The 21,768-nt window shown below is 51.9% G+C and overlaps 1 protein-coding gene across 4 annotated transcripts in view; it reads left to right on the top strand.

Annotated features, from left to right (window-relative positions):
* Positions 1-10,318: 10,318 nt before the first annotated feature.
* The window catches only part of inppl1a (inositol polyphosphate phosphatase-like 1a), a 228,822-nt gene continuing 217,372 nt past the window's right edge, over positions 10,319-21,768 (top strand). For all 4 annotated transcript variants that reach the window (XR_011342361.1, XM_069892201.1, XM_069892204.1 and 1 more), the window contains exon 1: positions 10,319-10,566. Coding sequence is in view for 3 of the 4 variants with exons in the window: in XM_069892201.1 (XP_069748302.1) it covers positions 10,400-10,566 (167 nt within the window). In the remaining variant the exon portion in view is untranslated. The remainder of the gene's footprint in view (positions 10,567-21,768) is intronic.

Raw genomic sequence — 21,768 nt, 5'->3', positions numbered from 1 at the left:
AGGAGCCGTAGGTGATGCTGGTAGAGGACCCATGATTCGGAGCCGAACAGGAGTGTGGGTATGACAATGGCTCTGTATACGCTTATCTTTGTGAGGTTTTTCAGTTGGTTGTTTTTCCAGACTCTTTTGTGTAGTCTTCCAAAGGCGCTATTTGCCTTGGAGAGTCTTTTGTCTATCTCATTGTCGATCCTTGCATCTGATGAAATGATGCACCCGAGATAGGTAAACTGGTTGACTGTTTTGAGTTTTGTGTGCCCAATGGAGATGTGGGGGGGGGGGGGGGCTGGTAGTCATGGTGGGGAGCTGGCTGATGGAGGACCTCAGTTTTCTTCAGGCTGACTTCCAGGTCAAACATTTTGGCAGTTTCCGCAAAGCAGGACGTCAAGCGCTGAAGAGCTGGCTCTGAATGGGCAACTAAAGCGGCATCGTCTGCAAAGAGTAGTTCACGGACAAGTTTCTCTTGTGTCTTGGTGTGAGCTTGCAGGCGCCTCAGATTGAAGAGACTGCCATCCGTGCGGTACCGGATGTAAACAGCGTCTTCATTGTTGAGGTCTTTCATGGCTTTACTAACTTCTTATATGCAGAACTTCCTAATTCTGTCTAAAAGGCTAGAAGACCCTTATCTTATTCAGACTAACTTTACTTCCTACATTCTATTATCTATTATCTATCCTTTCATACTGGCTTTATTTATATTTCATATTTTCTTATTAGTTTTACTCATCTCTCACACCCTGAAGGAGATTCCTTTCAGATCAGAATTTATTGTCATGAGGATGCCATTAAATTTGTTGTTTTCTGGCAGCGTCACAGAGTGAACTTTGCTAGAAATTCATTTAAAAATAAATAGAGAGCAAGAAAATAGGAGAAAGTGAAGCAGTATCTGTGGTCTGTTGTCTGTTCAGGAATGCGATGGCCGAGGGGAGGAAGCTGTCCTTGTGCCACTGGGTGTTTCCTTTCAGGCTCCTGCAACTCCTTCTTGATGGTAGCAGCATGAAGAGGGCACGGACCCCTTTGGGGTGGAGCTAGCCCAAGCCCGAGAAAAAATCATCGGTAAAGAGTTTCCACAGGACCCAGAGTTGTTCCTGTTGGGCAACGTCAACTTAAGATGAAGCTGTCCAAATTTCAGATACCTGGAGGTTGGACTCTCATCTGGGCATTGCGCGTTGGAATGTAGAAATGCAGAGCTGAGTTCCCCTGGAGAAAGTTACTTATAATCTAAAGAAAAAATATGAAACTTTTCCTTAAAATCTGGGAACCTTACCTGTGTTACATAGGTGCAAGTACATAGTGTGGCCACCTGTGCTTCGCTGCCTGCACCCCCCCTCCTCCCCTTGCCTTCCTCTTCTGAGGGAGGGGGGTCCATTCCTATCAGGCTAAATTGAGGTGACTATAGGAGACCTGGAGGACAGGCATTGAGCTCCAACGGACCCTGGGGTTAATGCGTTTTTCCTTTTTAATTTGTCATTTTGGTCAGTGTCGTCTTGTTTTTTTTGTGTTAAATGAGCGTTTTTTCCTTTTCCCTTGTGTTAATCGTCAGTTAGGAGGAGACATTGTTTCGAATTCATTCTGACTGTGGTCTTCCGATGAGGAAATCAAGGATCCAGTTGCAGAGGGGGGATGCAGAGGCCCAGGGTATGGAGCTTGTTGACCAGCACCGACAAGGTCAGGGTACCTGGTTTTGTGAAAAATGGCTGAAGATGATTAAACTAGCACCACTCTGCGAAGAGGGATGGAATGCAAAATATGTAGATTAGAGCTTGAAAATAGACAGCACTAACTAGTGGGCCCCTTTCTTAACTAAAATCTCAAGGATAAAGGAATCTGGTTCGGACTGGCACAGTGACCTAGGGTACCCCATAGTCACCATTGCACTTGCTTAATAAAGACATGAATATTAACTTTGACACCCCTAAGGATGGGACTGCCTAATTAACATAACATGCAATGTATGATGAGGGAGGGACTGTGTGGTATCTGCAGGAATGGAAGGGCAAAGGAGAAGGTTGTAAGGTATTGAAATTCCAATTGGAAGAGACTAAATGAAGATGTGGTGATATTGAGCACGGAACTGTACAAAAGAGTGATGATCCTGGACCTCTGGTGTGTCTTGGGACTAAGAGACACCTAGCTCTGCAGACCTGAAATAAAGCTGAACCTGTTCTCCAAGACTTTGTCTCCAGAGTAGTGATTGTGAACACTTTATATTTCACAAGCTTGGGGGCTCGTCCAAGATCACAACTCCCACTGCTTGGCAACTGGCTATCGAAGGACAAGAAGGTGCACCCCAGATTTCCTTGCTTGCCATCAGCGGTTTGAACGAGTGATATCCGCACAGGAGACTCTGGAGAACAGAACGAAAGGGAACTCTGTAGGAGGAGTGGTTCGATCGGGGGACTCTTGTGCACGAGACCCGGGTAAGAAAATTGACTATTAAGTATTACTCGGGTGACCAGGATTGTGTGATGTGACAGGGAGGAAAATGGGTAATCAGTGCACCAGGACTGATGAGTCCCGAGAGAAGAAGGGACCCCAGAGTGGGGGTCCCGGGGCTGACATTCCGCCAGATATTCCGTTGGGGTGGATGTTAGGGAACAGACCAGTGAAAGGGTCAGGAACAGACCTGTAAAAAGGTCAGGTCGGAGACCAAGGAATGTCTCCGGGGAGATCTCAGGGAGCTCAGTTAAGAGTTCAGGGAACTAGTCTGGTCAGGGACTGTTAGTGTGTTTGTGTGTATGTGTGTGCTCGGGGAGCTCAAGTTTTGGGAACCTGAGGTACAATGGGGAATTGTGCAAATACAACTATCTGGAGGTTGAAAATATAATTTGAAAAGTTTCTGAGACATTAAATAAAAGACTAGGAAGAGAAGGCTGGCCATTGGGGGGGTGGGGGGGTACTTGGGATGATGAATTCATTAAAGAGCTCATTGGAAAGTGGCGCCTGTTAGCACAAGAAAGAAAAGAGATAGGCTTGCAGGTTCCAAACTAACACTGTAAAACTGGCAGAAAGGGGGACAGTGAACCTATGGATGTCCTCCAGAAAGAATGTGCACATAGAAAGGAGCGGGACAGGAAAAATCAGGAAAGGAAAAAAAGCAAAGCCTCCTGCACAGGTGGATAAACAAAGACTACGTAGTCAAATGTGAGTCCTAAGGCTGATGGAGGAGGGAGAGACAAGTGGCCCCGAGTACTCCTTCGGGACCCCCTAAGGACCACCTCTAGCATATCATCTGCCTGTATCTAGACCCCTAGCAGCGGTCCCCTCTGTGCCAGCAATACCCAAAGTATTTTAGGATCCTGTTAGTGTTCGAACCCAGAGCCATGATAAATCATCCGGCAACTGTAACAAAGAAGTTAAGATTTAAAGAAAGTCTGTGGAAAATTCTAGAAGCTTTTGTTAAAACACGTTTGTCTGCATTTGCACAGTTTAAAAATTAAACTGTTCTCAGTCAGGACAGAGAGAACTCAGCATAAAAACATAAGATACCAGCCAGACAAATTGGCAGGAAGCCCAGAAGAAGAGATAACGCAGCCAGTTTGTGCAGAACACGACAGAGCAGAGAACGAAGACAGCCAGGAATACTCTTAAAGGGGCCACACAAGATACCAATTTGTTTGCAGTTTAAAGTTGAGCACAAACCCATGATAAAGATGTGATTTCTTAACTTAATGAGGCAGCAGATAAAGTAGCTAAAGTTGTACTGACAATAACCACACCAGTGGTGCGAGTATAAGACAGCTTTAATAAACTAATAGGTACACTAAGAGGACTTGTCTGTCTGCAAGACGAACCTGGGAGGCTCGACTGTAGCTCTGGACGGCTTTAGAGACAAGGTCACCGGGATGACCCCTGGTGACCTAGTGGTGGAATTACATATCACCACAAAAGTATCTAAAGGGTTATTAGGATTGGGACCCCAAAGATTTAGTTCAACATGAGTCCTCCTCAACGAGCCTTATACCTTCCATCCAGGAGATTAGACTCCACCAGAGAGATGGCTCTGATAGAGAAATTGAGCGATGGAAATGTTCCGGTTGTTATTATGTTGATGTATTTGAGTTTTGGGGAACCCCAGCAGGCAGGGGGTTACTATTGTGGGAAGGTGGGACATTTCAAACGGGAATGTCCCGAATTAAAGAGGGAAAGGGAAGCGATCCCTCTGATGACTTTTGGGAGGATTAGTGGGATCAGGGGTTTCTTCCTCCCGGGACCCACTGGGAACCTTTGATAAATTTCCAACAAAGAGGATGCCGTTTTTCTGGAGGACACAGAGGCCACTAGATCATCATTAAACGTTATACCGGAGGGAGTTAGATTATTCACTAGTCAACAATTAAAGGTATCAGGGGTAAAAGGGGAAGAGTTTTCTGTACCTATCTTGGGAGCCCATTCTGATCGGAACGGATCATGAGGAAGTAATGTGGTAATTATTATACATTCTGAATATTGAGAGTAACCTCCTGGGTTACAACTGGGGTAAGAAAAGGGGATAAAGTATTTGGGAGACTTAATAAGTAAGGGAAAAAGGAAAATGAGTTCCGAAAGGATTAAGGGGATATTGGAACTGGTTCTCCCGAAAACAAAGAAGGAACTAAGGAAGTTCCTGGAACTGATGGGTTATTGTCGACTGTGGATAGACGATGCACAAAAGATGAGAAACTTACACTTCACCTCTAGGATACTTCAAGAAACAATGCAAAAGTTAGAAATAACATGGGATTTTCATACCTCATGGCATCCCCCTTCCTCAGGATGGATAGAACGAATGAATCAGACATTGTCCAAATTGGTGCTAGAAACAAAAGTTATCCTGGACTAAATGCCTGCCTATAGCATTACTGCGAATTCGAACAGCACCTCGAAGGAATGTCAGATTATCCCCTTATGAGATGCTCTTCGGACTGCCATTTTTGGGAAGAGAAGGGGAATTGCCTACTGTAGAAGTCACTGACAAATTTCTAAGGAACTATGTCTTGGCGCTCGGTTCTTCTTTATTTGTTCTTAGGAAAAAGGGTCTGTGGGCCCAGACACCTCTGCTCAAATTTGCCATTCACAAAATACAACCAGGTGATTGGGTTCTGGTTAAGACGTGGAAGGATGCCAAGCTTCAGCCAAGTTGGGAGGGACCATTTCTAACCTTCCTGACCATTTGAGTCAATGATAAGAACTGCAGAAAAAGGTGGACACATCACACCAGAGTGAAAGGACCAGTGAGGACCCCTGCTGAGCCGCCAACTTTGCACATACATCCCTCCAAAAACACGCTCAAGATCCAGTTGAAAAGACATTGATGGTCAGTAGAACAGGACTTTGAATAGTTTGTGAAACATAAGTTAAATATCTATGTACAACCCTCCTCGTTCAGTAGAAAGAAACATGAGATGGTGGTGGATATGCTGAATAGAGTTGGTAAGTGGAAACCAGGATTGGGCTGATGGGATTCATACCCCAGTAAGGAGAGAATTGGAATCCATCGTCAAGCCCTCAGAGCCAGTAAAGTTCACCATTACCATTCCCAAGAGTTCTAAACCGCAGGTGATAGGGTTTGATGCTTGTAGTTTAATAAAATGTGGAAGGATCGAGAGTCAGAGATGATATAGTGTTCAGGAGAAATATGTGTCTGAATAGATACTGCCCCTATTGGAGTGATGTATGGTGGACTACCCAGAAAAAACCTACTCGAAAGGGGTAAATGGGAAAAATTTGGATTGGGGATAAACATCAGTGGAAAGGACCTGTTGGCGTGTTGTTTTAGAATAATTGTAGAAGGATCCAAGACCAATCTAACTGATAGTACCTTCACAATAATGCCCAACACGAAACCCTATATTTCACCCAATGATCCAAAAATAGTACAGATAGTAGAGGTAGAGGACCTTAGACAAATGAATGAGATTGAGACAGGATATGGGGATACAATGCTTGGGTAGAATGGATAAAATATACGGTGAAGAGTTTAAACAAGAGCAATTGCTATGCATGCGCTTCTGGATGTCCGATAGCACAGGTGGTTCCACCTCCGTTGGGGTGGGGTAAAGACAGACAAGAAATGAGGTGCATGATGACTTTGTATCAGGATAGAGAGGCCTGGGGTAACCAGTCCTGTAAATCTCTGTCCTTGGTGTTCCCTCCTCGAAAGAGGAAGGATGTCCAGATTCTGCCGGCCTTCTGGGTTGTGTCAGAGCATCACACAGCCTGCATTTCAAGACAAGGAAGACAGTTCACAAAGGACCAAGGAAAGCTACAAACTATGCACGAAGGTACAAGACATGACGAGGAGAGGGGAGGGAACCACTCAGCCTTGAATGTACCTCGAGCGGATCTATGGTGGTTCTGCGGAGGCAGAATCCTTGGACCAATTCTTCCTCCCAATTGGAAAAGCACCTGTGCAATGCATTTGAACGGGAGAAGGTAATAGGGATAAAGAAAAGTAAGAAGGAGTTCCTTCAATAACCAAATTTATATTGATTCAATTGGGGTGCCAAGGAGAGAACCTAACGAATTTTAGGCACGCAATCAGATAGCAGCAGGGTTTGATGTAGTTTAATCAAAGATGCATGGTAAAAAGATGGATTGTGAAAAATGGCTACGAAGGGTGATGGAATGCGAAATATGTAGATTAGAGCTTGAAAATTGACAGCAATAACTAGTGGGCTCCTTTCTTATCAGAAACCTCAAGGATGAAGGAATCTGGTTCGGACTGGCACTGTGACCTAGGGTATCCCATTGCACTTGCTTAATAAAGACATGAATATTAACTTCGACTCCCCTAAGGATGGGACTGCCTAATTAACAAAACAGGCGATGTATGATGAGGGAGGGACTGTGTGGTATCTGCAGGGATGGAAGGGAAAAGGGGAAGATTGTCAAGTACTGAAATTCCAATTGGAAGAGAATAAATAAAGATGTGGTGATGTTGAGCGCGGGACTGTACAAAAGAGTGATGATTCTGGACCTCCGGTGTGTCTTGGGACCGAGAGACACCCGGCTCTGCAGACCCAAAATAAAGCTGAACCTGTTCTCCAAGACTTTGTCTCCAGAGTAGTGATTGTGAACACTTTATATTTCACAGTTTCATCCCTTGCCATGCAGTCCGATGGTTCTGTTGGCCACTGAATTATCGCATGGAGTTTCCTTTTTTCTTTTTCATTCTAGTTTTTAACTGAATTTCTGCCTCTGCCATGGTGGGAACCAATCATTCAGCCCAGATTGTCTGGGGAAATTGGGGATGGGTCATCACTGCTGGCCTTGCCAAGATGCCTGGACCCAGGGGGACATTATTTTAACGTACCTCAACCTCCAACACCCTCGTGCCCCAACAAGTAGCCCCACCTCCAGCCCTGCCCCATCCACCAGCCCCACCTCCAGCCCCATTCCATCCAGCAGCCCCACCTCCAGCCCCGCCCCATCCAGCAGCCCCACCTCCAGCCCCGCCCCATCCAGCTGCCCCACCTCCAGCCCCGCCCCATCCAGCTGCCCCACCTCCAGCCCCGCCCCATCCAGCTGCCCCACCTCCAGCCCCGCCCCATCCAGCTGCCCCACCTCCAGCCCCATCCCATCCAGCTGCCCCACCTCCAGCCCCATCCCATCCAGCTGCCCCACCTCCAGCCCCATCCCATCCAGCTGCCCCACCTCCAGCCCTGCCCCATCCAGCTGCCCCACCTCCAGCCCCATCCCATCCAGCTGCCCCACCTCCAGCCCCGCCCCATCCAGCTGCCCCACCTCCAGCCCCGCCCCATCCAGCTGCCCCACCTCCAGCCCCGCCCCATCCAGCAGCCCCACCTCCAGCCCCATCCCATCCAGCTGCCCCACCTCCAGCCCTGCCCCATCCAGCTGCCCCACCTCCAGCCCCATCCCATCCAGCTGCCCCACCTCCAGCCCCGCCCCATCCAGCTGCCCCACCTCCAGCCCTGCCCCATCCAGCTGCCCCACCTCCAGCCCCGCCCCATCCAGCTGCCCCACCTCCAGCCCCGCCCCATCCAGCAGCCCCACCTCCAGCCCCGCCCCATCCAGCTGCCCCACCTCCAGCCCCGCCCCATCCAGCTGCCCCACCTCCAGCCCCGCCCCATCCTCCAGCCCCACCCCATCCTCCAGCCCCACCTCCAGCCCCGCCCCATCCAGCTGCCCCACCACCAGCCCCGCCCCATCCAGCTGCCCCACCTCCAGCCCCGCCCCATCCAGCTGCCCCACCTCCAGCCCCGCCCCATCCAGCTTCCCCACCTCCAGCCCCGCCCAATCCAGCTGCCCCACCTCCAGCCCCATCCCATCCAGCTGCCCCACCTCCAGCCCCATCCCATCCAGCTGCCCCACCTCCAGCCCTGCCCCATCCTCCAGCGCCACCTCCAGCCCCGTCCCACCTCCAGCCCCGCCCCATCCTCCAGCCCCACCTCCAGCCCCGCCCCATCCAGCTGCCCCACCTCCAGCCCCGCCCCATCCACCAGCCCCGTCCCACCTCCAGCCCCGCCCCATCCTCCAGCCCCACCTCCAGCCCCGCCCCATCCTCCAGCCCCACCTCCAGCCCCGCCCCATCCTCCAGCCCCACCTCCAGCCCCGCCCCATCCTCCAGCCCCACCTCCAGCCCCACCACATCCAGCTGCCCCACCTCCAGCCCCATCCTATCCAGCTGCCCCACCTCCAGCCCCGCCCCATCCAGCTGCCCCACCTCCAGCCCCGCCCCATCCACCAGCCCCGTCCCACCTCCAGCCCCGCCCCATCCTACAGCCCCACCTCCAGCCCCACCCCATCCAGCTGCCCCACCTCCAGCCCCATCCCATCCAGCTGCCCCACCTCCAGCCCCGCCCCATCCACCAGCCCCGTCCCACCTCCAGCCCCGCCCCATCCTCCAGCCCCACCTCCAGCCCCGCCCCATCCAGCTGCCCCACCTCCAGCCCCATCCCATCCAGCTGCCCCACCTCCAGCCCCGCCCCATCCAGCTGCCCCACCTCCAGCCCCACCCCATCCAGCTGCCCCACCTCCAGCCCCGCCCCATCCAGCTGCCCCACCCCCAGCCCCGCCCCATCCAGCTGCCCCACCTCCAGCCCCACCCCATCCAGCTGCCCCACCTCCAGCCCCACCCCATCCAGCTGCCCCACCTCCAGCCCCACCCCATCCAGCTGCCCCACCCCCAGCCCTGCCCCATCCAGCTGCCCCACCTCCAGCCCCGCCCCATCCAGCTGCCCCACCTCCAGCCCCACCCCATCCAGCTGCCCCACTTCCAGCCCCACCCCATCCAGCTGCCCCACCTCCAGCCCCACCCCATCCAGCTGCCCCACCTCCAGCCCCACCCCATCCAGCTGCCCCACCTCCAGCCCCGCCCCATCCAGCTGCCCCACCTCCAGCCCCGCCCCATCCAGCTGCCCCACCTCCAGCCCCGCCCCATCCAGCTGCCCCACCTCCAGCCCCGCCCCATCCAGCTGCCCCACCTCCAGCCCCGCCCCATCCAGCTGCCCCACCTCCAGCCCCACCCCATCCAGCTGCCCCACCTCCAGCCCAGCCCCATCCAGCTGCCCCACCCCCAGCCCCGCCCCATCCAGCTGCCCCACCTCCAGCCCCGCCCCATCCAGCTGCCCCACCTCCAGCCCCACCCCATCCAGCTGCCCCACCTCCAGCCCCGCCCCATCCAGCTGCCCCACCTCCAGCCCCGCCCCATCCAGCTGCCCCACCTCCAGCCCCGCCCCATCCAGCTGCCCCACCTCCAGCCCCGCCCCATCCAGCTGCCCCACCTCCAGCCCCGCCCCATCCAGCTGCCCCACCTCCAGCCCCGCTCCATCCAGCTGCCCCACCTCCAGCCCCGCCCCATCCAGCTGCCCCACCTCCAGCCCCGCCCCATCCAGCTGCCCCACCTCCAGCCCCGCCCCATCCAGCTGCACCACCTCCAGCCCCGCCCCATCCAGCAGCCCCACCTCCAGCCCCGCCCCATCCAGCAGCCCCACCTCCAGCCCCGCCCCATCCAGCTGCCCCACCTCCAGCCCCGCCCCATCCAGCTGCCCCACCTCAATTCACCAGCTCCGCCTTGATGCTGACATTTTGATGACTAGCTCCTCCCATTCCACTGCGCGCCCCCCGACGCCTTGGCCCCGCCCCCGTCGTCGAGGCCCCGCCCCGACGCTTTGGCTCCGCCCCTCTATTCTGGCCCCGCCCCGGTTGTTGGAGACCCGCTCCGTGTGGCTTCCTGGCCACGCCCCCGCCGTTGTGACCACAGTCTGACGTCCTAGCCCCGCCCCCGTCGCTTTGGCCCCGCCCCGCCGCTCTGTCCCCGCCCGCCGCGCGCTCTCGCCCCACCCCTTGGGCCGTGCGCGCGGCCCGGCAGGGGGAGGCGCGCGGCCGCGTGCGGGCAGAGGGATCCCGGGGCCTGTCCTGTGCTGCTGGCGGACCGGCGGCGTCGGGCCCGCGGGGGGCGATGGCGGGCGGCGGGGTCTGTAGCCCCGGGCCCGGCTGCGGCCTGTGGTACCACCGCGACCTGAGCCGAGCGGCGGCCGAGGAGCTGCTGGCGCGGGCCGGCAGGGACGGCAGCTTCTTGGTGCGGGACAGCGAGAGTGTGAGCGGGGCCTACGCGCTGTGTGTGCTGTGAGTACCGGTCCGGGGGGGTCTCCTCCTCCCTCCGGGGGGGTCTCCCCTTCCCTCCCTGGGGTCTCCTCCTCCCTCCGGGGGGGTCTCCCCTTCCCTCCCTGGGGTCTCCCCTTCCCTCCCTGGGGTCTCCTCCTCCCTCCGGGGGGTCTCCTCCTCCCTCCGGGGGGTCTCCTCCTCCCTCCGGGGGGGTCTCCCCTTCCCTCCCTGGGGTCTCCCCTTCCCTCCCTGGGGTCTCCCCTTCCCTCCCTGGGGTCTCCCCTTCCCTCCCTGGGGTCTCCCCTTCCCTCCCTGGGGTCTCCCCTTCCCTCCCTGGGGTCTCCCCTTCCCTCCCTGGGGTCTCCCCTTCCCTCCCTGGGGTCTCCATTCCCTCCCTGGGGTCTCCCCTTCCCTCCCTGGGGTCTCCCCTTCCCTCCCTGGGGTCTCCCCTTCCCTCCCTGGGGTCTCCCCTTCCCTCCCTGGGGTCTCCCCTTCCCTCCCTGGGGTCTCCCCTTCCCTCCCTGGGGTCTCCATTCCCTCCCTGGGGTCTCCCCTCCCTGGGGTCTCCCCTTCCCTCCCTGGGGTCTCCCCTTCCCTCCCTGGGGTCTCCCCTTCCCTCCGGGGGGTCTCCCCTTCCCTCCGGGGGGTCTCCCCTTCCCTCCGGGGGGTCTCCCCTTCCCTCCGGGGGGTCTCCCCTTCCCTCCGGGGGGGTCTCCCCTTCCCTCCCTGGGCTCTCCCCTTCCCTCCCTGGGGTCTCCCCTTCCCTCCCTGGGGTCTCCCCTTCCCTCCCTGGGGTCTCCCCTTCCCCCCCTGGGGTCTCCTCCTCCCTCCGGGGGGGTCTCCCCTTCCCTCCCTGGGGTCTCCCCTTCCCTCCCTGGGGTCTCCCCTTCCCTCCGGGGGGGTCTCCCCTTCCCTCCCTGGGGTCTCCCCTTCCCTCCGGGGGGGTCTCCCCTTCCCTCCGGGGGGTCTCCCCTTCCCTCCGGGGGGTCTCCCCTTCCCTCCCTGGGGTCTCCCCTTCCCTCCCTGGGGTCTCCCCTCCCTGGGGTCTCCCCTTCCCCCCCTGGGGTCTCCTCCTCCCTCCAGGGGGGTCTCCCCTTCCCTCCCTGGGGTCTCCCCTTCCCTCCCTGGGGTCTCCCCTTCCCTCCCTGGGGTCTCCCCTTCCCTCCCTGGGGTCTCCCCTTCCCTCCCTGGGGTCTCCCCCCTCCCTGGGGTCTCCCCTTCCCTCCCTGGGGTCTCCCCTTCCCTCCCTGGGGTCTCCCCTTCCCTCCCTGGGGTCCCCTTCCCTCCCTGGGGTCTCCCCTTCCCTCCCTGGGGTCTCCCCTTCCCTCCCTGGGGTCTCCCCTTCCCTCCCTGGGGTCTCCCCTTCCCTCCCTGGGGTCTCCCCTTCCCTCCCTGGGGTCTCCCCTTCCCTCCCTGGGGTCTCCCCTTCCCTCCCTGGGGTCTCCCCTTCCCTCCCTGGGGTCTCCCCTTCCCTCCCTGGGGTCTCCCCCCTCCCTGGGGTCTCCCCTTCCCTCCCTGGGGTCTCCCCTTCCCTCCCTGGGGTCTCCCCTTCCCTCCCTGGGGTCCCCTTCCCTCCCTGGGGTCTCCCCTTCCCTCCCTGGGGTCTCCCCTTCCCTCCCTGGGGTCTCCCCTTCCCTCCCTGGGGTCTCCCCTTCCCTCCCTGGGGTCTCCCCTTCCCTCCCTGGGGTCTCCCCTTCCCTCCCTGGGGTCTCCCCTTCCCTCCCTGGGGTCTCCCCTTCCCTCCCTGGGGTCTCCCCTTCCCTTCCCCCTTTCTCAGTGTTCCTCCCCTCCTTCCTGAGGGGTTCACCCCCCCTCCCTGCCCCCTTCCCTCCTGCGGTCTCCCCCTTTCCTGTATTTCCCCCCCTCCCTCCTCCCCCAAAGTTCTCCCCACTCCCCACCCAAGGGCCTCCCTGCTCCACAGGGGTCATTTTCTGGGTCTCCCTGCTCCCCACTGCTGGCTCTGCCATGGCCTGTGGGCAGTGTGTGTGCTCGGGGCACCCAATGGGAGAGGTAAATTGGAGAGAACTTGTATCAAACTGCAAAAAAAGTAGCTTTAAACTGTAATTAAAGGTAAAAGGTTTCATTTTGTCATGTAATACTACATTGAGGATGTAACATGCATGAACTTCTTTAACTTTTGTTTACCTTAAGGCAGAGAGTCACCACTTTTGTTCAGCACCCCTCACAGAAACCTACTGCACCTGGTGTTCCTAGTTGGTCTCCTCTCCAAGTACTGACCAGTCTTGAACCTGCTTAGCTTCCGAGATTAGACAATCCCAGGCGTATTCAGGCTATTAGGCTTCTGGTAGCTAGGTTTAAACCATGAAACTACCATTAAATTAGCAAGTAACTCATTTAAAACCATGTTAAACAGCAAGTAACTCGCTTGCTGCTTTAAACTGCAATATCTAACTTCAAACGTCGAGCAACTGGCTTTAAAGGTCACTCGTGCAATGATCATTGAATGAGGTGAAAGTTGTAACTTCTACGTAGTAATGGGGATGACTGGAGCACTAACTGGAGTCAGTTGTGGGAAGACTGGAGCATTGGACATGAGAGATGTAGAATGGGAGTCTGGGGCAACCAAAATAACCTGGTTAAAAGACAGTGAGTTGTAGAACGAATGTGTTTTAAAAATAAATCCGGTTAAAACATTTGCTTGGACTCTGAAATAACTCTCTGGTAAAACTTGCACCTTTGAACTTCATGAATAATGTGTTAGAATTTCAATGTGGTTTTCTGATTAAATGTGTGATGAATTGTGATAAAATTACACAGCATTAATCTTAATGATGGTTACATTCTAGTTGTTATAAATACTTGCAAATTGCATCACCTAAAAAGGTTACTTACAATTGTAATTTATATGTACAATTCATTTTCATTGATGTTTATATATGTGCTAACAAATATCATTGCGCTGTTTAATATTTTGCTAGAAATTGTTCTATAACCAGCATTTCTTGCAGTGTAAACAGTCAGATAGATCCCCGCGTCTCAGAGTTCTGTGAGGTTGTCTTGCTGGGGAGAGCGGATGGTCTCTTTTCAGAGAGTGAGGATTGCTTGGAGGAGACGAGTTGATGTGGGCCATGTTGCTGAACTTTTTGTTTTAGCAAATTAAAGTTAGACTTCAGAAAAGTTAGAAGACTATTTGACATGGCAAGACAAGTTTTTAAAAATCAAAATCCTGCAGGTTGAAAATTTTTATTGAAAGCCTGTTTGAAAAATATTTTGCATTGTATTTCCAGCCTTAGAAAGATTTGGGGATTTCCGTTTAAATGTGGCTTCCGTTTGCAAGTGAACTCCATGTATCCTGTACTCTGCACTTTCTGAAAGATTGTGGTTCACATCCACCTTTTTCATTAATCCCCAGCCTATTAGTTACAGGAAATTCCAGTTATTTCTGAATACAGCTTCGCTATTTTGCACAGTGAATGTTTGCTTGTGTGCGTGAGTACACAGATCTGATTATATTTAGCATGCAAATCTGTGGAGGGAAGATGGTTGGCATGTGTGCTTTCAAAGAGCATTAATGTGTTCCCTTGTCCCTTGAAATGAGGTAGCACAGATGAGAATCTCAAATGTGTTCACTGTTTTAAAAAAAAAGATACAGATTCTCCGGTTTATTGTCAGAGTACATACACGACATCCCATACAACCCTGAGATTCTTTTTACTGCAGGCCAGGCAGAATTACCACTTATTGGTAGTGTGGAAAAAATAAATGTTCACAATGTATGCGTGTAAACAAATAAAAGACTGTGTAATACAGAGAGAACAAAAATATCAATAAGTGCACAAGTCAGAGTCCTTAAATGAGTCTGTCGTTGACGAGTCTGATGGTGGAGGAGGAGCAGCTGTTCCTGAACCTGGGGGTGCGAGTCTTGTGGCCCCGATACCTCTCTCCTGATGGCAGCAGCGAGAACAGAGCGTGTGCTGGATGGTGGGGATCCTCGATGATCGCTTGTACATAATGGTCAGCTGATTCAGAAGCTGCAGGTGAATGGGATTTGTGGAGAGTTGACAGCTTGGAAACAAAATGATGGAAAGGAGTTATTCAGACTGGAGGCCTATCCCTAGTGGTATTCCACAGGAATCAGTGTTGGGACCCCTGTTGTTTGCGATTTCCATAAATGATGGATTAAAAAGTAGGTGGGTGGGTTAGTAAGTCTGCAGATGCTATAAAAATTGGTGGAGTTGTGGGCAGGGTAGAGGGTTATCAAAGATTACATCACTTCGACTGTGGAGAGCATTCTGGCTGGTTGCATCACTGGTTTGGGGGTGGGGGGGGTGCCAGCATTCAGGACAAGAAACTACTCCAGAGGGTTGTTAATTCAGCCTGCGACATTACGGGCACCAGACTTCACTCCATCGAGGACATTGATGTGAGGCGGCGTTTTAAGAAAGTGGCCTCTATCCTCAAGGACCCCATCACCCAGGCCATGTCCTCTTCACTCTGCCACCATCGGGGAAAAGGTACAGGAGCTTGAAGACGAGCCCTCAGCGGCCCAAGGACAGCTGTTTCCCCACTGCTGTCAGATTCCTGAATGATCAATGAACCAAAGACATTGCCTTACTTTGACCTTTTGTTCGCTATTTTTATTTTTTGTTGTAAGATGGTTGATGTGAACGTTTGCCCTGTGACGCTGCCGCAAAACAACGAATTCCGTGACTTGTTCATGACAATAAACTCTGATTCTGAGATCAGTTGCAGGATTATGGTCAATGGAGTTTAATCCGGACGAGTGTGAAGTGTTGTACTTTGGGAGGTTAAATGTGAAGGGAGTGTATACAGTTAATGGCAGGGCTTTTAAAAGCATTCATGTGCAGAGAGAACCACAGAGGTCCATAGCTCCTTGAAAATGGTCACGCAAGTGGATAGAGTGGTAAATAAGGCATAGGGTAGGTTTGGCTTCATTGGGCGGGTCATTGCGTGTAAACAGTCAGGAGGTCATGCTGCAGTTATATAAAAATTTGGTCAGTCCGCACATAGAATACTGTGTTTAATTCTGGCTGCCCCATAACAAGAGGGATGTGGAGGCTTTGGAAAGAGTACAAAGAGGTTTATCAGCATATTGCCTGGTTTGTAGGGTATGTTTTATGGGGAGAAATTGGGCAAACTTGGGTTGTTTTCTGTGGTGCGTCAGAGGCTGAGGGAAGACCTGATGGAAGTTTGCAAATTCGTGAGAGGTGCTGATAGGGTGAACAGTAAGTATGTTATTCCCAGGGCAAAATCATCTCTGACCTGAGGCCATGTTTAAAGTGAGGGGGAGGAAGTTTGAGGAGGATATATTTTTCACGGAGAATGGTGGGTGCCTGGGGCAGTGGTGGAAGCAGGTATGATAGCAGCATTTTAGTGGCTTCTGGAAAGACACCTGAACATGGAGGGATATCTACCAGGAAGCAGCAGTTTTACTTTGATTTGGACATCATGTTTGGCACATGTGGGCTGAGGGCCTGTAGGTGCCTCCTGTTTGATTTGCAATAAGTACTATCTTTATTGCTCTTAAAGATAGTAAGATTCAATTTTCCTTTATAATCATGTAATAGTAGATGCATGCCACACCTTACAGTCAAGAGAGAGAGGAGTAAAAGAGAGTCCTTTCAGAGACACCGAGTGTCCGTGGACTCACCTCCAGAGATTCCTGCAGCCACACAGGCTCCCGTTCGATCCATCAGCTGCCCGAGCTTCAAATCCAAACTTCCAACACGATCAGGGACCCTTTGGTGCCTGAGGCCCCTTCTTGCCCTCAGTGCCCTATGAAGCTTTGTTTTGCATGGTATCCAGGCAGTAGATTGCACGCCAGCAATTTGCTGGCGTTTCGCAAAGTCCCTCTAACCCTTCCCTATTCATGAACCTCTCCAAATGTTGTTTCACAATTTGTAATTGTACCTACCTGCTGCCTTGCAGGTTTTGCCTCTTCAGGCAAAGGCGAGGAGAAGGCAACTCTGACTTCAAATCCCTGGGCTCGGCTCGTCCAGCCGTCAGTTCCTGGAAAGGGCCCCAGCTATGGACAAATAGCACATGTCAGTCGGGCAGCAGGGGATGGTGACTGTGACAGAGCGCGGGAAACATTTTCCCTAGCAGTCTGCAACAGAAAACTCAGTGGACGAAAGATCTGTAAGGACAACGGCCAGCGAGCACAGTCTTGGAACAGACCACTGCGGGGCAATCCCTTGTCACTCTGGCTGTCATACCTCGCACTCTGCCAGGCCCAGTGGCGTGGGACCCAGAGGGAGGTGTTTGTCCTGGGCAAGCACTCACCTCCAAGTCCTTGCCCCGGCACACGGTGCCTAAAGCTGAAAAGCTACAAGGCACCCTGTTCATCTTTGCTTGTGAAGCGTTGGGTCATGGATGGGATGGACCTTCATCAGTATCATAGAGGGTATATGGTGGCTTGTGCAATGTCCCCACCACCCTCTGTGTGGAAAATCTTGTCCCATACACCCATTTCCCCTCTCTCATTAAACCTATGCCTTACAGTTTGAAGCCCCATTACTTGGGGATGAGAATTTATTGTCGTTCAGATGCAGTGAAATTCTTGCCACAAACTGTACTCCTATGTCTTATGGAAGATACATAATATATAGGAGCAGAAATAGGCCATTCAGCCCATAGAGGCTGCCCCACCATTCAATCATGAGCTGATCCATTTTCCCACTCAGCCCCACTGCCCAGCCTTCTCTTCATAACCTTTGATGCTATGGTTAATCATGAGCCTGTCGACCTTGGCCTTAAATACACCCAGTGACCCGGCCTCCACAAGTGCCTGTGGCAACAAATTCCACAGATTCACCACCCTCTGGCTGAAGAAATTCCATCCGCATCTCTGTTCGGTCCTGAAGTTGTGCCCTTTGTCTGAGACTGCAACCATGGGTAACAACCTTTTTACATCTACCCTCTTCTCGCCTTTTAACGCTTGAAATGTTTCAGTGAGATCCCCCTCCTCGTTCTCCTAAATTCTGATGCTGTCAAATGGTCTTCATGTGATATCCCTTTCATTTCTGGAATCATCCATGTGATTATGAGACTCGTTAGTGCAGTGGTTCGCGCATTGCTGTTAAATTGTCATCAGCTGGGTTCGAATCTGGTGCTGTCTATAAGGAGTTTGTACATTCTCCCCAAATCTGCGTGGGTTTCCTCGAACCTTTCAAGATGTACCGGGGTTGTAGGTCAATTGGGTGACCTGAGCTCGTGGGCCGATGGGGCCTGTTGCATGATGTCTAAATTAAAAAAAAAAATTAAAAATCCCCTCTGAACCCTCTCCAAGATCAGCCCAAAACTGCTCACAATTCTAACAGTATCAATGAAATCGCCAAGACAGGAAAAGATAGTAAATATGAAGTTACAGTTAGTGCCGGAGAAAAAAGTGCCTTTTCTACGGTGCTAATGGATTTTCTGGTGAACTAACAATAGTTTCTAGTGAGGGCAGGATGGGGTGGGATCACTGTTGGAAAGGAACTCTTCCTGAACGTCCAAGTGCCGGACTTCAGGCTTCTTTCTATACACTCTGCCTGAAGGTAGCAGTGAGAAGAAGTTGTGACCAGGGTGATAGGGATCAGTCTCCCATACAAGATGCCCCTCAGGATTTTCCAAACCTCAATAAGGTTGCTTGCTCCTCAGCTGCACTTGCTCCATATCCGGAGAGAAGGCTGGGCAGTGGGGCTAAGGGATAAAATGGTTCAGCTCATGAGTGAATGGCAGGGAAGAGTTGACAGGTGGAACAGCCTCTTTCTGCTCCTCTACCTTCTGGTCCTGGATATATGAATCCAAGATTTTTTTTAGCTTAATCCTGCCTCCTTGTCATACTTTACGTGGGTGCATCTATTAAAATTTTTAACTGCTTCAAAATTTATCTCCGTTCCAGGAGAGGGCAACGCTGCAGAAAATAGCCACATCACGCAAACAAGTTCCATAAAATTTGCAATTGTGGCTTTTACTTTTTGTACAACTCTGGGATGATTTAATGTCACCTGCACCTGGAGAGAGATTAAATTTCATTGCTTGTTTTCACTCTTGTGTGCATAACAAACAGAACTGTTTGCATTTGTAATATCAAGAGCTGAAAAGTGCATTGTGTGAGAGAGAGAGAGAGACAGAGGCATGCACTTTCAGGGGGTGTTGACACCCATTCTGTCATGTGATGTGCAACTCCCTTGGAGGTTGGCAGATTGTGGTCTGCCATTTGTGTGTGAGATCCAGAGGTTTTTAATGTTGGGTTTGTTTGACCCCCTTGATCCAAGTGAGACATTGTAGATTGAGTGGTTTTTCTCCTTAACTGTCTTCTCAAATTTAAAGTTATGTCGTTTACTTCCTGCGGCCTTGGCTGATGAATGCTGGAGTTCATCTGTTGGAGTTGCTGCCTTGTTTCACAGTGCCTTGCAGCAACAAACAATCAATGTGTGATTATTCTTATATATAAGGCCCTGGTGAGACCTCACGTGGAGGATTGTGGGTGGCTTTGGGCTCATCGTTTAAGTAAGGATGTGCTGACGTTGGAGAGGGTTCAGAGGAGGTTCACGAGGGTGATTCCGGGAATGAAAGGGTTATCGTATGAGGAGCGTTTGACGGGCCTTGGGCTGCTCGATGGAATTTCGTAGAATGATGGGGGTGGGGGTGGGTGCGTGCATCTCTTGGAAATGTTTTGAATGTTGAAAGACATGGGCAGAGTAGATGGAGAAAAGCTGTTTCCCACAGTGGCAGAGTCTAGGAAAGAGGATTGAAGGGCGTCCACTTGGAACAGAGATGTGGAGAAATTGTTTAGCTGGAGGATGGTGAATCTGTGGAATTTGTTGCCACAGGCGGTTGTGGAGGCCGGGTCATTGGGTGTATTTAAGGCAGAGATTGATAGGTTCATGATTAGCCAGGGCATCAAAGGTTATGGGGAGAAGGCCGGGCAGTGGGACTGAATGGGGAAATGGATCAGCTCATGATTGAATGTGCAGGGCAGACTTGATGGGCTGAATAGCCTATTTCCGTTCTTAGTCTTTTAACTACAAAGTATACAGAGCCGTTGTCATACCCACACTCCTGTTCGGCTCCGAATCATGGGTCCTCTACCGGCATCACCTACGGCTCCTAGAACGCTTCCACCAGCGTTGTCTCCGCTCCATCCTCAACATCCATTGGAGCGCTTTCATCCCTAACGTCGAAGTACTCGAGATGGCAGAGGTCGACAGCATCGAGTCCACGCTGCTGAAGATCCAGCTCCGCTGGATGGGTCACGTCTCCAGAATGGAGGACCATCGCCTTCCCAAGATCGTGTTATATGGCGAGCTCTCCACTGGCCACCGTGACAGAGGTGCACCAAAGAAAAGGTACAAGGACTACCTAAAGAAATCTCTTGGTGCCTGCCACATTGACCACCGCCAGTGGGCTGATATCGCCTCAAACCGTGCATCTTGGCGCCTCACAGTTTGGCGGGCAGCAACCTCCTTTGAAGAAGACCGCAGAGCCCACCTCACTGACAAAAGGCAAAGGAGGAAAAACCCAACACCCAACCCCAACCCACCAATTTTCCCCTGCAGCCGCTGCAACCGTGTCTGCCTGTCCCGCATCGGACTTGTCAGCCACAAACGAGCCTGCAGCTGACGTGGACTTTTACCCCCTCCATAAATCTTCGTCCGTGAAGCCAAGCCAAAAAAAGATGTAATGCACTGAAATTCTTGCTGCGGTTGCATAGTTCCTGGGAGCTTGAGTTTCCAAAACAGGCTGTGATGCCTGTGTCAGTGGACTACAGTACACCTGTAGGAGTTTGACAGAGCAGTTGATGACATGTCAATCCTCCTCAGACTTCTTAAAAAGTAAAGGCATTGGTGTTCCTTCTTCATCTCTTGTCCGTTGATGGGACTGCAGGAGAGGAACCGATTGGTTTCAACAGTAATAGTGAATTGACCTTTCAGAAATGATTTTCACCTTTGTGGTATTTGACCTTTAAACATTCCAACATATCTGGTGCTCCCGTTGTGGCCTTCTCTACCTCGGAGAGACTGGGAGATCGCTTCATTGAGCACACTGGCGTCACGAGGGGAGTGCAGACCATACTGGATGACACCATCAGCGGGGCTAACACCATAACTGTCTCTAAAATTTTTGTGCAATGTTCCAGCAGAGATTTATTATTTTTTATAAAAATGTCCCTGTCATTCGTTATAACAACAAAAATATTTTTCGTAAGCTCTACTTGCATGTATTAATAGACCTACAAGGCTAAAACTCGACGCTCATTTCCTTTTTGAACCTTCTAATGGGCTCTGGTCAGAGCTGTCGTTATTACCCAATGACAATGATGTTTCGAATCACGTGCTTTCGTCTGCCCGCAAAACAAGCAAGCGCTGTTGTTTTCATTGCTGCTGGTGTTTTTATAGTCGCTTTCGTCAATTTTTCTGATGTGGTCATTAGTATTTGTAAACCTTTACCAATAACTTTTTTGAGAATGAAGTAGTGTAATTAAAGTTACTAATAATGTTGTAATTCAATGTAGAAAGATTTGACAAAACGATTTTGTTGTTAGTATTCATGTAATCTAAGAAATATTACATTTAAGCAATTTACAATTATACTTATCACATATTATTGCATTACTAAGGATTTTGTATGGTCTAGTATGGGAGGATGTCCATGTTGGGGTGGGGGGGGAGGGTAACCCTTGTGATGCCACTGGCTGAGCACCTTCTCTGTCTCCATCAGTGACAGGGATCTTCCAGAGGCCAACCATTTCAGTTCTGTGCCCCACTCCCACGTGAAATGTTAGTCCATGGCCTCATGTGCTATCCCACCAAGACCACCTGTAAATTGGAGGAACAACACTTGATTTTTTTTTCCTTCTGGGCCCTCTAACCGGACGGCATTAACATCAACTTCTCCGGTTTCTGCTAGCCTTCTCTCCGTTCTCCCTCCCCTCCCTTTTCTCTTTGTTTCCTTACCCTCAGCTCTCCATTCCCTTCCCTCTCTATTCACAGAGCCACCCCTCCTCCCCTGCCCCCTGCCCCTTGCCCCCCCCCCCTCCCATTTTGTTTGGGAACCTGGCCTCATTTTTTCACACTTGACAAAGGGTTCAAGCCTGAAATGCTGGTGATGTAATTTTATCTTTGCTCTACAAAGGACACTCACTGTTTGACCTGCTGACTTTCTCCAGCATCCTCTTTTTACTTTAACCACAGCGTCTGCAGGCTTCCGTGTTTTACTCCTGAAGCGGAGTTATTGTTTATTAGAAATTTGGAA

The sequence above is a fragment of the Narcine bancroftii genome, chromosome 7 (genome assembly GCF_036971445.1).
Source record: "Narcine bancroftii isolate sNarBan1 chromosome 7, sNarBan1.hap1, whole genome shotgun sequence".
NCBI classification, from domain to species: Eukaryota; Metazoa; Chordata; class Chondrichthyes; order Torpediniformes; family Narcinidae; genus Narcine; species Narcine bancroftii.
The sequence above is the reverse complement of the archived record's forward strand: the minus strand, read 5'-3'. Positions and strand labels throughout refer to the sequence as shown.